The sequence below is a fragment of the Cololabis saira genome, chromosome 15 (genome assembly GCF_033807715.1).
Source record: "Cololabis saira isolate AMF1-May2022 chromosome 15, fColSai1.1, whole genome shotgun sequence".
NCBI classification, from domain to species: domain Eukaryota; kingdom Metazoa; phylum Chordata; class Actinopteri; order Beloniformes; family Belonidae; genus Cololabis; species Cololabis saira.
The window spans coordinates 40021850-40036402 of NC_084601.1; the positions used below are offsets into that span (position 1 = coordinate 40021850).

The following is a 14553-nucleotide window of genomic DNA, read 5'->3' on the forward strand; positions in this document are numbered from 1 at the left end:
CATTATGCTGTATAACTCATGTACAAGGAAATGAGGATACAAATCAGCTATTCAATCATGTTTTTAGAAACCATTATCTTAAGTATGGTAATCTTTCTAGTTGATAAATTGCGGCTCTGAACAAACTTATTACTGCGTGCGCTGCAGATGAGATATTGATCAAAAACAAGTTTCTACCAGAGTACACTGTGTTGGTTATTAGTTGTCTAAGGAAGGGAGCGACACTGTTAGTAATATGATCAGACACAATAACAATCGGGCATTGGCCTTATCTGTGTTCAGTTACAGGAAATTAGAAGTCTCCCAGTTCTTAATGAAAGAAAGGCAGTGATCCAGAGACCAGATTCTTGTGAGTTGCTGACAACTGGCTCAGGAAAACAGTGGCAGGACACAGGGGGAGCACAGGGAATAACATGACAAAACCGGTTCTGTAGAGCCGTGTTTTTCATCCCAGTCCTCAGGAGATGGTGTCCTGAAAATGTTTTTTTTTCTTCCCACAAGTGTCTACAAATATATTGTTGGTCAGGGCCAAGGCTGACAAAACAAACCTGTTTTTATATATACATGCTATTTGATCTTGCAGCAGATGTAAGTAAGTTTTCTTGTGCGTATGTCAGAGTGAAGGTGAAAGTGCCCTACACCCAGTACTCGAGTTTTAAAAAAAAATCAGGGGGGATGGTGGATTTTATCACATGGGGACTGATAATTTGTGCTGATTACAAATAATATAATATATTACAAATAATAGCAGTGACCAAAACAGCTGCAGAAATACTGCAGGAATGACATAGCAGCAGTTAAATGCAGCCTTCTGTAAGCTTTAAATATCCACTGGGCTTACATCAAATACATCAAAACACAACAATAAAAAACACTTTTCTGAACTTATCAATATGACTCTGTCCTTCACAGGATAAGTAAAATGGATCACTGCAAAAACTCAAAATCTTAACAAGAATATTTGTCCTATTTCTAGTTAAAATGTCTCATTTTAATTAAAAAATCTCATTACACTTAAAACAAGACTCATGACTGGAAAAAAACAACAATTTTCTCAGTTTCAAGTAGATTTTCACTTGAAATAAGTAGAAAAATCTGCCAGTGGAACAAGATTTTTTTTGCTTGTAATAAGAAGATAAATCTTGTCCCATTGGCAGATTTTTCTACTTATTTCAAGTGAAAATTTACTTGAAACAGGTGAAAATTGTCAAATAAGTAATTTTTCTGGTGATGACTCTAAATGTTGAAATAGCAGTAAAACCACATTCATTGATGAAATGACATAAGGGATGGAAAGGGGGGATGGCAGTTTTACAGGGGGGATGATTTGGACCGTTTTTATTTCAGGGGGTGATGCCATCCCCCCTCATTCCCCCTCAACTCCAGTACTGACTACACCTGCCCTCTTGACACTCTACTCTAACAAACTTTATTAGGACCTAAGACAGATTCTGTCAAAGAGGACTAAAATCACAGACAGTGAGTGTGTTTACATGGGAAGTTTAATTCCTCTTTAAACCCCTGCCTCTCGTGACCCTGCAAACATAGTGGGTATAGATAATGGATGGATGGATGGATGGATGGATGGATGGATGGATGGATGGATGGATGGATGGATGGGTTTAATTCCTCTTTAATTCAGAATTAAAATTAAATCCGATTTAAAAATGAGTAAAAATTACCATGTAAACACCTAATTCTGGATGAAAATGGCCATTCCGAATTAAACTTAATTCCGAAATAAGTGGCTGGTTTATTCTGATTTTAAATCTGAATAAAATAATTCTGCGATCATGCATACACTCATTCCGCTTTAAATTAATTCCGGTCTTTCTTTCTGCTCGTTCCCTCTCCCGTCTGTCTCCATGACGCTTATATTCCACGCTGGGCTGGTTTTCCAGGACGGCAGCACGTAGTAAACGGTGGTCAAGAGCAGAGACTTTATTTAATAAATAGCATGGAGGACCTGGAAATCATTAAAAGAACAGATGGCAGGAAACATCAAAATTGTGAGCTTTTCAAAGTTGTAGCGGCTAAGTTAGTTTTTCTTCCAGTAGACGTAACTTCCGGTAGTTTAACTTCTGGTCCCCCCCCTATCCAATCAGAACCTTCCCAACCCCCAGACCTGTAGAGGAATTGGATAAAGCCGATCAAACGTGTTTTCCATGTAAACCTCAATTCGGAATTACTATTTCCATGTAAACTCAAAGGAAAATAGTTTAATTCGGAATAATTTAAAAAAACCTGATGTAACCGTGGCCAGTGAAGTACAGAAAGACAAACAAAGTCCCACCTCGCCAGCAACAGGTGACGAGCGGTGTGTTAGGGACTAAAGAGCATCAGTAACTACAGACGGGGACGTGACACCATAGTGAATCGTTGGCAGAGCAGCTCAACAGTTTCTTTTTCTCACTTTGAAACACTGCAGCAACACTCCTCTGCTCCAGCCCTGCACCGTCAGGATTCTCCACCCCCCACAATCACTGTAGAGGTGTACGATGTCAAGGTCAAGTCTTTCAATGGACTACTTCTATTCTGAGCCAGGTGTGTTAGAGCCGAGCGTTATCTAAATTATGTAGGACAGTATGCCTGAAAACCAGGGTTGAAATCATTGCTGTAGGGAATGTGCTTTCTTCACAAAAACTGAGAAATGTGTTCTTTTTCTCAAGGTGGTAAGTATAAAGCCTGGGATATACTTGCAGTTCAGAGCGCGTACGCATCAATGCCGCCACGCGTATCCTGCGTTTGACGCGTCGACGTGCACGTCCTCAAAAAGACACTGAACGCGTAGCGACCTGCAGTTCTCGCTGTGGTCCTGGTACCGGTCTGATACCAGCTGGTCCGGTCTGATACCAGCTGGTCCCGGTCTGGTACCAGCTGGTCCCGGTCTGATACCAGCTGGTACCGGTCTGATACCAGCTGGTCCCGGTCTGATACCAGCTGGTCCCGGTCAGATACCAGCTGGTCCCGGTCTGATACCAGCTGGTCCTGGTCTGATACCAGCTGGCCACAAGTGACGGTCGGCAACTGGCGGGCCAGATATTATTGGACACGGGCCAATTTTGGTCAAGATGACATTGAAAATCTGATAAATAATTTTCTTTTTTTTTTTTTTTTTATTATTTACTATCACAAAAACGACAATTTCATAGAGAATTCAAAGCCTTTATTTAGAAAAGATAAAATAAAATAAAAGTAGGATCTTCATGATTCCGGACGCACACAATTCTGTATAGTTCCCTGTCACCTGTAGCATAGGGGGCCTTAATTAGAGGTGCACACAAATATTCAGGAGTAACGTAGGCACAGACTCCAGGCAAAACTCCTGAAGCTGTTGAAATGGTAAGACGTATCTTCATTTTATGCAAGCTAGCTTGCTTTAAAGTGATTTGTTGTGGTTTAAACTGTGAAAAATACAACTGATAACTTACCTTGAGTTTTGCTGTTAGTCTTTTAAATGGTAAAACGTCCATTATATGTGTAAAAATACGTCGGAAAATCTGCCTCATTTGCATATCCTCTCACTCGCTCCGTGTGCACTTTCTTAAATTACTTTTTTGTACAAGATATAATAGTATAATAATACTAGTAGCCTATAAGGGGAAAAAAGTTTTGTTTAGTAGAAAAAAAACATGTTTCGCCTGATTGATGTGATGTTCTGACCCACCATTCAGTTGCTCCAAAAAAATTTGGCCCGAGGCCAAACTTACTTGCCAACCCCTGTCCTACATCATCCAATGGTGTCATGTAAACTTGTTTGTTGTTCTAATCTGCTACTGCTACTACCGCTGCTACTAAATATTTAATCACTTTTCCAACTGTTGTTCTGCTTAGTGCCCCCTATCGGTCACCGCCGGTACGACGCTCTCTTCTCGCGTACTACAGTTGCAGTTGGTGGTGCACGCAAACGGACGCCAACGGACGCAAATGGACGCAAACGGACGAGAACGCAAGCACCAACAGCAAGTATATCCCTAAGAATGAAGTCATTTCTGGCTGGGACATTTCAAACCTGACCAGATCTCAAGCGAAGAACTCCTGGAAGTTCGCAGGACATAGGTACAGGGTTCCCAGCGGCCGCCATTGCCATTTGAATGATGAGTATGAACCCCTGTGAATCGGTGCACTTTCAAACCTTACAGCAGGAGTCAAGATGCATCAGGAAGGACTAGACCAGAATGAGCAAGAATATTTTGCCCAGTTTGACGTGATGTCATTTTGTCAACTCCGACACAGACAGCATTCAATGTCACATTTTTTTTTTTTAAACGGAAGGAGGTGTGTGTGTACGGTACAGTGTGTGAGATTTAGATGTCCCTACTGTATGTAATGAGCTGCCAGGCACTCCAGAGATCTGTCTACGGCAGTGGTCCCCCACCCCCGGGCCCCGGCCCGGTACCGGGCCGTGGGTCATCTGGTACCGGGCCGCACAGAGAAATTTCTGTAGCATCCCCTGATGATGGATGACTCTCAAACTGATGGTTCACAATGTTTTTATTCCATGGATGTACAATAAATACACTGCAAACACACCGTAAGAGCTATAAAGGAATAAAATAAAATAGAGTTAGTCTTTCTACATTCATATAAGTTTAATTTAACTTAAATACAGACCGACGCAGCTGCTGCTCCCTCGGTAATAACAGCTACACAGGCTGATTTATGGTTCCGCGTTACACCTACGCAGAGCCTACGGCGTAGGGTGCGTGGCGACGCCGTAGGCTACGCCGTCGATTTAACGCAGAACTATAAATCCGGCCTACCGCTGACAGCAAAACTCAATATGTACATAAATACGGCATAACATTTGCAAAGAAAACAAATCATTATCAGAAGGTGCTTTTTGTGTCAGTTAGACACCACTTTAGCATTCCTGACACTAGTTTAGTCTTTCAGACACACTCTCTACTGCCGTTAAACTTTTACCATCAAAGTCCAAAGCTCAGGATGTTTACAATTTCTCCGCGAGACGCCTTCAAAATAAAAGCACTAAATATTGGTCTCCTTAATAAATAAAATGAAAGCCTGGCTTTAACTAACGTTAATGAGACATAAAAATATAAAAACACATTTATAGAAATACTCATATTAAAGGTAATTTACAATTTCCATTATTTTATTTTATTTTTTCGAAAATTATGTTTTATTATTATTCATTATTATTATTACTATAGAGAAAATACCACAGTTTTCAATGCCGATCTTGTCATTTTATTTAGTTTTTATCAACTAAACCTTTAGATTGGGCCGTGAAAATATTGTCAGACATTAAACCGGTCCGCGGTTCAGAAAAGGTTGGGGACCACTGGTCTACGGCACTCGCTCCTAAACTTGGGTTAGATATGGAGTGGGATCACGTTGACTCGATGCCGTGTGATGAGATTCTTACAGGAAAAAGGAGAGACAGCAGATGTGCGCAAGTCCAAAACATGCCCAGATCCAAAAAAACTGCAACCTGCCATTTTAAAAAGGGACTTCGCTAAAAGAACGACCCCAGAGTTACTTATAATAAGCAGAATTGGCCAATCTTGCACACGTACCGCGACAGAAACAACAAAACGACGGGAGTGCGGTGAACAAGGAAGAAGAGGAAGATTTGTTGTTACTAATAGTGCAGAAGAAATAAAAAAAAAAGAGTTGTGACGCTATCTTCTACACCAGCAGAACAATGGGGCATTAACCACAGCAACGTCACTTTTCTGACCAATCAGACAAAATCACAATCAGAGATGACGTGAATAAAAGCTCTGCCAGGAATAAGATAGGAGAACTTCCAAACCAAGATTGCAAGAAAACAACATTGCAAATGGATGGAACTTTGAGGCCTCAGAGATGCAGTCAAGAGAAAGAAAGAACTTCAAGTGAAGTCAGTGACTTTGAAGATTCCAACTTCTTAGTCTGTAAAGGTGAACTAATACGATCAAGTTCATTGGTTTTATTCACCATACAAATTGGTACAGATTGCTTTGTAATACTGTATTTGACCTGGTCTTTGTACATTTTGACCGTATAGAAACATAATTCTTGCCATTGTAAGAATAAGATGAACCTGCTGGATCTACTGCCCTTACTTTTTAAAAAACTTGTGCTTTTTATTATTTTAGCTCTTTTCTTAACATTTTATTTGTTATTTACTGTTTAATTGTGTTTTGCTGCTTTTAATCTTGATGCAAAGCACTTGGAATTACCTTGTGTTATACAAATAAACTTGCCTTGCCTTTCCTTATTTTAAGTTTAAATACGGAGAAAAGATAATATCCCCAAAACAATGCAAAAGGAAAATTGAGATTGTTTAAAAGGAACCCTGGCTATTAAGACATGTAGGTCTTAAAAGATAAATGTTGGTATCAATTATAACAATGTGATATAAAAAACCTTGTTGATGTCTTCGTTTTTATAAAATTTGAAAATATAATTTAACATGTAGGTCGCCATTGTTTTTTACGTTCTGGGTAGTGACGTCAGACGGTGGCTCCTGCTAGCCCCCGTACACTGTTTTGACACCCAGAAACAGATGAAAACACAGCTAAACAGGTGACGGCGCACCAGAAACACAGATCAAAACACAGCTAAACATTAAGGTGACGGCGCACCTACAAAAAAGTTAAAAAAAAAAGTGCCGCACCATACAGCATGAACTATAAAAACACCATAAAACTCAGACAGACTAACAGACCACACGTTTCAACTAGCAGATAGCCGATGCTACAATAAAAACCCCAGCCAGATCTGGCGTCATTAAATTAAATAAAGATGTTCTTGCCTATTTTAAGCGAAGTCTGCGCCTCCCGTTTCGTCAAAGTCCCGGGCCAGTCCCCTCAGCCTCTGGTCTGTCATCACCCAGCACCGAAGCCGGTTTTAGGGGGGGGCAGGGGTGGGCTATGCCCATCCAAACGTGCATCATGCCCACCGGCGTCTCCATCCCGGCGGCGGCGAGAGCAGAGAGCGGAGAGCGGATGGCGGTGCGCTGCAGGCTCAAAAGCCCCGGCTACGCCGTCTACGGCGTAGGCTACGCAAGCTACGGCGTAGCCTACACCGTCTACGCCGTAGCCTACGCCGTAGCCTACGCCGTCTACGCAGGAGCCTAATGCACTGGTAAGATGCGCACGACATTTTTGCAGATCTCCCGTGCATCACAGAACTTTGATCCAGTTTTCCTGAACCGAGACGTCTTATGGGCTCCCTCGTCAGCCTCCACGGCCGGGAGAGTGCTGCTCATCTATGTTTTGGATACCTGTCGCAGTTAAACTAACGCGGCTTATCTTCCCAGAGCCACCGCTCTACGTCATCGCCCCCAGAATGCATTGCGCAGGTAAAACATGGCGCCTCCCGCAGGTCAAAATATGTGATAAACATTGTAGATTTTTAAAGCAATTAGATTATTTTATGTGTTTCTAACAACATATTTTAGTATAAGAGAACAATTGTGGCTAATTAGGAACTACATGTCTTAATAGCCAGGGTTCCTTTTAAGGATGTAATCTGATCAGCTTGCCATAAATCTATTTAACCCTTTGCGTTACTGCTACTGTTTCAGTTCACACTTATGTTGACTTCAAAGCAATATGTTTCTACATCTGACCAAGTTAAAATGTCATTGTTAAGTATTAGAAAGAAAAAAATATATATATCCGACATCGCCATGTTTAGCTGTTACCAGATTAATGGAAGAAACAGGAAGGTCTGCAAAGGTTTTCTGTATTGGGGTCAGAGTCACTGCTCCTCCCTCAGAGGCTGAAAAACTCATCTTTGAAGCAGCAGCTCCTGCACCCCCTTCACAAATAAATAGATACGAACAGAGAGGAAGAAACATGCCCTCTACCTGAGTTCTGGGCTCTAATTTTATCTAGTCTCACCTCAACCAACCCCTACTTTTGTTTGCAGTGATATTTGCTGTAGATTTGTGGGGAAGCTGCGGTCTGACGGAGGGACCCGAGCGGTCGGAGCGACTGTCGTCGCCTCCGGCGGCCGAGCTCCCGCTGAGGAGACGGGCCACCGTCGTGACTGCAACCTTTTTCTGTCTGAATTCATCAAATCAACCGCGACGCGGGACGAGGGCGGGGGGGCGGGGGCGGCAGATGTCAACAGGTGCAAACACTGCTGTTCAATTTGGAAAAGTTTGTGTGGGCTCTGCGGGTAGGTCTTTGAAATAAATGGACATTTAAACATCATCACAAAACTCTTTTTGGACCAAAACAGAGAGCCGGCCTTTTCAGAACAAGTGTTCATTTACACCTGCATCCGCTCATTTCATATTTATTTGTTGCATTGCAGCCGTTTACACCGCATTGATGTGTTTTCTACTAAATCCAATATATTCTTGCTTCTCTTTTATTCACAAAATCAAGTTTTTACAGGAAATGATTTGCAACGGGTCCAAAAAAGCATGTAAAGTGTGTAAAATAAATAAAAAGCAGAATTGCAACAGAAGGAAATTGCTGGTATTTGTGCCATACTTTTCTGTTTTATTTTTCAGACCAATTCTTGTTTTTTTTCTTGCTCAAATGTCATTGTGATGGCCCTTCATTTTGCTTTTCGGGTTTATTTGATTCTTTCTCTCCTCCTCTTTTGATGTCAGTTATCTTGGTTTCTGTTGCTATTGGACTCCTGCTCTCTATGTTGATTTCCTGTTTTATCCCGTAAGCCCTGTCATTACCTGATTTGAGTCATTACCAGATTTGAGTCACACATGCACAGTCGCGTCCAACATCGTCGGCCATCTTGGAAAGCAACATACGGCAACACCACTTGGACAAACTGTCATTACCCGATGTGTATAAAAATACAAGTGCACATCAAACACCAGATAAATCCTGGCTTTTTTTCATTACCAAAACTTTATGTAAAATGATTGTAATGTAATGTTAAAAATGTGTTAGTTTATACCATTCCCAACAGAAAAAATATAATAAAGAGACTATTTTTATTGTCTAAATTTTTGGGGTAATATTAAACTAATGAAAATGGTGTTTCTTTTCATTCATCATTAGTAAAATCAAAGGGAACTTTTACTTATTTCATTAAAATTCAGACCAAATAGGAAAAGCAATCATGTAAATAATAATATCCCTAACTTATTGTGAGTAGTGTATATCAAAACAAGTGTGTGTTTAGGTCTTGTCTATCAAGTCTGGCGACGTAACTGTAGTTTGTCCAAGTGGTGTTGCCGTATGTTGCTTTCCAAGATGGCCGACGATGTTGGACACGACTGCGCATGTGTGACTCAAATCGGGTAGCGACTCAAATCAGGTAATTACAAGCCCTTTGCCTTCTGTGTGCTTCCTTGTTTCACTTCCTCCGCTGGACAGCACTTTCCTGATTGCCAACACTTGTCTCATTAGCCTTCAAGTATTTGTCTGCATCATTTGCACCTTTTTTTCCCTGCTTCATGCAACACTTTTAGTTAAATAAGAAAAATAAATAAAGGACTTAATTATAATAAGTGCTGTCAAGTGATAAAAAAAATGGTGGCATAATTAATTAATTACTTAAAGGAGCTTGAGGCCGGATTGTGGCAAGATTTATGAAAAAAATCTGTATACATTTTAAGTTTTCTAGTAATAATGTCAGATGAAGCGTTCCAAACCCAAAAGAATGAGTCCTCTAGTGTATCTCTCCTTTGCCTTGAACAGGCTGTGTGCTGCAAAATGTGCTGCAATTTGGTCCCGAATTTCCCGCGCTGTCCTGTGGATGTGACGTCACATGACGCTGCATGCGCGTTCTCCCCGTTCTCCCGTGCCGGCTTCACTGTTGGCTGCAGTACCCCCGACGGCCGTCGTGGTGAAGGGTGGCGATAGAGAGTCTCATTTCTTAAAAGGAGCCTCAAGCTCCTTTAATTGAGATCTTTAATTAATGAATCGCTTTTTTAATCTCACCTAAAAATTGCGAGAAAAGCCCTCAACTTGAGGTGTTTTCCTTTGTGGCAGATCAAAAGATTGATACAAACAACAAAAAAATTGACTTCATATTTATATTTATTAATCTTTTAACAGACGCAGTCTTAGTTATTTACATCTACTTGGCGAGATGTAAATGGCGCCCGAACACAGGGACAGTCAATCAATCAGTCAGTCAAAATAAATCAATCCATCAATGTCCACTTCAAGGTGTGACTGACCGTTGTTTTCCGCCCCACAAGAAGCCTGAACCGAACACAGATTTCATAATAAAGGCAACTTGCAACCAGAAAAAGTAAAGTTAGAGATTAAAAAAACAGATTAAGCGATTAAAACACATAACGTGCTAAATATCACTGTAATTAATTATTTGCAATTAACACGCTAGTTTGACACCCCTAATTACAATTCATTCCCGCTTCCCAGCCTTCAGTATGGTGTCTAATTCTTGGTAAACTTTTTTTGGAAAAACTAACAAAGGCTCATTGTTTGGAATTGCATGTGAAATGACTGGAAGTTGACATTGCTGCAGGATGTTTCATTTTTTTGAAGCCTTTCTAAGGCCTGGAGCAATCCCAGTGCTGCGACGTTGCCAGTGCTGCTGGCACATGACAAGAAGCTCCGGGTAGAGCAGCTCTGCTTCCCCTGTCGGAGGAACATCACTGTCAACGAGAGGGATGTTGTTTTTACCTTGCGTGGTTTTAACAACCGGAGAGCGGTGCTTGAGCATTCCGGGTGGTTAGAGAAACAAGCATCAGCCGAAACCTGGTCTGAGCATGAAAGCACAGCAACAACCAGATCAAATATTGACTGTATGCTTGTAGGGAAGAAAAAAACACAGAACTATACAAAGAGCATCAGTATTCTAGTCAAGTTTCTCTTTGAATGAGTTACGACGTCATGAAACACCATTTTAAAACCTTAATGATCACAGAGGTGCTGATGCTGATTATATAGCTGCTGCTCTTTCTAGAAACTGTTAAATGCAGTTTGGAGAAGGATAAGAAGCTGGCTAAAATGTCCAATACACTTAGAATGACATTCAAAATGAAATATTTTAAACACTGGTAAATATGGTTCTTGAGGAAGTCAGGAAAAAGTACGGAGTTACTGATTCTGTATAGAGTTTGCTTGAAAAGTGATGGAACAAAGACAGGTGTAATGTTTCTGTGCCTGAGGAGTGTCTGACTGGGTTGCTTAACTTGCATCAGCTTGAGCTGAGTGCATATCTTCTCAAGTACTGAGGGATAATGCCAGTTTTCACACTGACTACATAGCCAGTGATATGATGGTGCATCAGTTATGAGTAGGGTAAGAGGTTGTTTATAAGCAAACTAAATTTACTGGACATTATCCATATGTTCACTGTTTGAAGCATCAGTTGCACCTAGTGGTTGTTTGTGCCATGCATACTGAGCTATGTGCCAAAAGAGTCTTTGACCTTTCTAGTTCCCTTCATATGTTCTGCACAGGTTAGAGCATGTTGTTGGGATTAAAGGGACAGCTCTACGTTGGTTTAAATCATATCTATCTGAGAGGTTCCAGTTTGTTCATGTACATGAGGTTTCTTCAGAACAGTCAAGGGTCTGTTATGGTGTTCCGCAGGGTTCAGTGCTAGGGCCAATCTTGTTCAGTTTATACATGCAGCCATTGGGAAGTATAATCCAGAATCACGGCATACACTTTCATTGCTATGCTGATGATACGCAGCTCTATTTGTCTATGAAGCCGGATGAAACAGAACAGAACAGTTAGTTAAACTTCAGGCATGTCTTAGGGACATCAAGGACTGGATGTCTGGAAATTGCTGACAGGAATCAGCAGGACAGACCACGTCTCTCCAGTGTTAGCGTCTTTCCATTGGCTACCCGTAAAATTCAGAATCCTATTTAAAATGTTATTACTTGCGTATAAAGCCCAAAACGGCTTAGCTCCGCGTTATTTGCAAGACCTGATAGTGCCTTATGTTCCTGGCCGAGCTCTCCGCTCCCAGGGTGCAGGTTTACTCGTAGTTCCTAGATTATCCAAATTTAGATTTGGAGGGCGGGCGTTCTGCTATCAGGCACCATTACTTTGGAACCAACTTCCAATCTGGGTTAAGGAGGCTGACACCACCTCCACCTTTAAAACTAAACTTAAAACCTTTCTGTTTAGTAAAGCCTATAGTTAGTGTTTAGTAAACCTCTAGCTGGTGTTGGTAAATCTCTAGTTGGTGTAAACTCTAGTGTGTTAGAGTCAGTAGTCATAGGCGCAGCTATAGAACAAGACTATAATAGTTAGTCTCAAACATAGCTTGGTGGTAGATATGCTGCTATAGGCTTATGCTGCAGGGGGGCACTGACATGATCCGCTGGGCGGTGCCTCTCACCCTTCTTCTCTTCTCCTCTTCCCTTCCTCTTCCGACATGTTCCCTTTTCCATTTTTATTTATTATAAGTATCTCATAGCCATCATTTTTGTCCATCGTTCCTGTAGTTTCTTGTGCTGGCCCCCCTTTTTTCTCTTTTGTGCATGTTTGCAGGCCGGAGCTTCAGGAGCTGTGTGCTGCGCTGTGCGTGAATGAGTTCAAATGCGTTCATTGAACACATCCTTTTCTGTGGGAACGTTGAACTGAACGCAACATATTTGCAAATAAAGAACTTGAACGTGAACTTGTTCATTCTGCAGATCACGAACTGGAATTTGAACTGTTTAAATTATGTGAGTTTCAGCTTCACTGTTTAGGTCCAGTTATTACGGAATAATCCTTCTCATTTCAGCAGCGGGCGGCACATTTAAAATACTCGATGAGACGACGACTTCGCACTACATTTCCCACAATGCAGTGCACACACTAGCATAACAACGGGCACCATCTCCATGGCAACGGTGGCCCGAGCCCGGTGCATCTTTACATGACCAGTGAAGAGAGAGACGTTGCAGACGCAGCGTCAGCGAGCCGTCAGATGATGATCCTTATTATTATCTGCAGGAATTGTCTCGCAGAGAGTCTGACGGTTCACATTTGAAACGTCATGTGGAGTTAAAGCATCCGCCCAGTGTGAGAAAATATCTGCAAGTCCTTGACAATCAAACAAAGTTATCAGGAAAGATTAAGAAGACCCAACAGCCCCGAACGACCCCAGTCCCACTGCTGCACCTTCAGGGGGTTGATTTCCCAGCAACAGGTAACACATTGATAATGGACTACATTGTTGGAGAATTACAGAGATTTACAGCCTCTGAGTAAAGTTGAAGAGCCACTAGGAAAATACATGATCGTATACAGTGAACAGTTTTAGGATAGGGGGGCGTTTCATTCGTACTTCTCACCTAAAAATATTGAAATGAACTGAATTTGAATTAGTTCAAAGTGAAAATGGTGAACTATGAACGTGAACTATTCATTTATAAACTATGTGAACTGAACTTTGAACTAGTTCATGAGAAGTAGGAACTTGCACAACGTTGCATATCACAGATCTCAGAGGGTGGTGCTCCTGGAGTTGGTTCACACACTGAAGCTTTGGTGTTGCTTGTTCCAGTTAACTAGAGTCCTGTCTTTGACGTTGGCAGATCTTTTTGTGCAAGTGTTTTTGTGTTTTGAAACCATGAATTACAGTTTTACAGTCTCAGTCGGTGGATTGGATGTCTGCTTATTGGTGCATCACTGGAGTCCCTAAAGGCGATTAGCCAGGCTGAATGCTGGACATGGGAAGGATATGAGTTAAAACCTAACCAAAAGTTTGGTTGTCTCACTACTACTTCTACTACGCACTTTCCTTTTGGCATTGTGATAACACAAACTTGTAATTGCTGTTTTTTTGGTCTGCACATCTGCTGTTTAATGAATCTAGGGCTGATGATGAGCAGCAACCTCAGTAAGGATGTACCGAGTATTGCACACATGATTTATTTTCTTGTCTTCATTATTGTTCAACATGTAAAAGCACTGAGAAAAGGTAAAATACTGTTTGTGTGAGTTTGTGTTGGTTTAAGGCTTAAAACTAAGACATGCTTCTAAATGTGTTTTTACAAAATAAATTACACAACAGTTATTATAACTATCTGCTGTTTCAGTTTAATGTTTTCTTCTTTGTTTCTTGTGTTATTTGACAACTATGAAACCTGGTCAAGGATGAAATGGGATCAATACGCGCAAATGACTTTCTCCAGCCATTAGCATTTATTTCGCTATATCACAGATAAGCAAACACATCCAGTATGATGACTATCGTCTTCATACACCAGTCTGAAGTGAGATCTGCTTTTCTCTGCAGCCACAGTTCCAACCTCCTCCTGCCTTGGGCAACAATCGGTTGTCCAAGTTGCTGCAGAAAACAGAGTTCTGTTGCTGTTTAACACACACAGCAGTGTGTGAGACACACTGATGTGTGTGTGAACGTATAGAGGAGTGGGAAATATTATAAAGTGTGTTATAAACAACTCAGGTAGAGAGGCACTCTAAATGCAGACCATTAGTAGCATTATTAGGCGATGGTGATTATACTTTCAAGGGGATTCTTTCTGAAAACAATATGATCCAGTTCCGGGCTTGATAGCAGTTTTCATCTGAACTGCCCTCGAGATCCTCAAAAACGCTACTGTCTTAACTCTTGCTCTGAGAAACCTGGATTTTAGTGATGTGACTTAACCTCCAAGAAGAAGTTGCTTCTGTT

General features: G+C 41.2%; 1 protein-coding gene across 1 annotated transcript in view; it reads right to left on the reverse strand.

Moving 5' to 3' along the window:
* The window catches only part of LOC133460928 (glutamate receptor ionotropic, kainate 5-like), a 96959-nt gene that overhangs the window by 74913 nt on the left and 7493 nt on the right, over positions 1-14553 (reverse strand). Inside the window, exon 3 of the mRNA XM_061741641.1 lies at positions 11455-11463. Within this exon, the coding sequence (XP_061597625.1) occupies positions 11455-11463 (9 nt within the window). The remainder of the gene's footprint in view (positions 1-11454; positions 11464-14553) is intronic.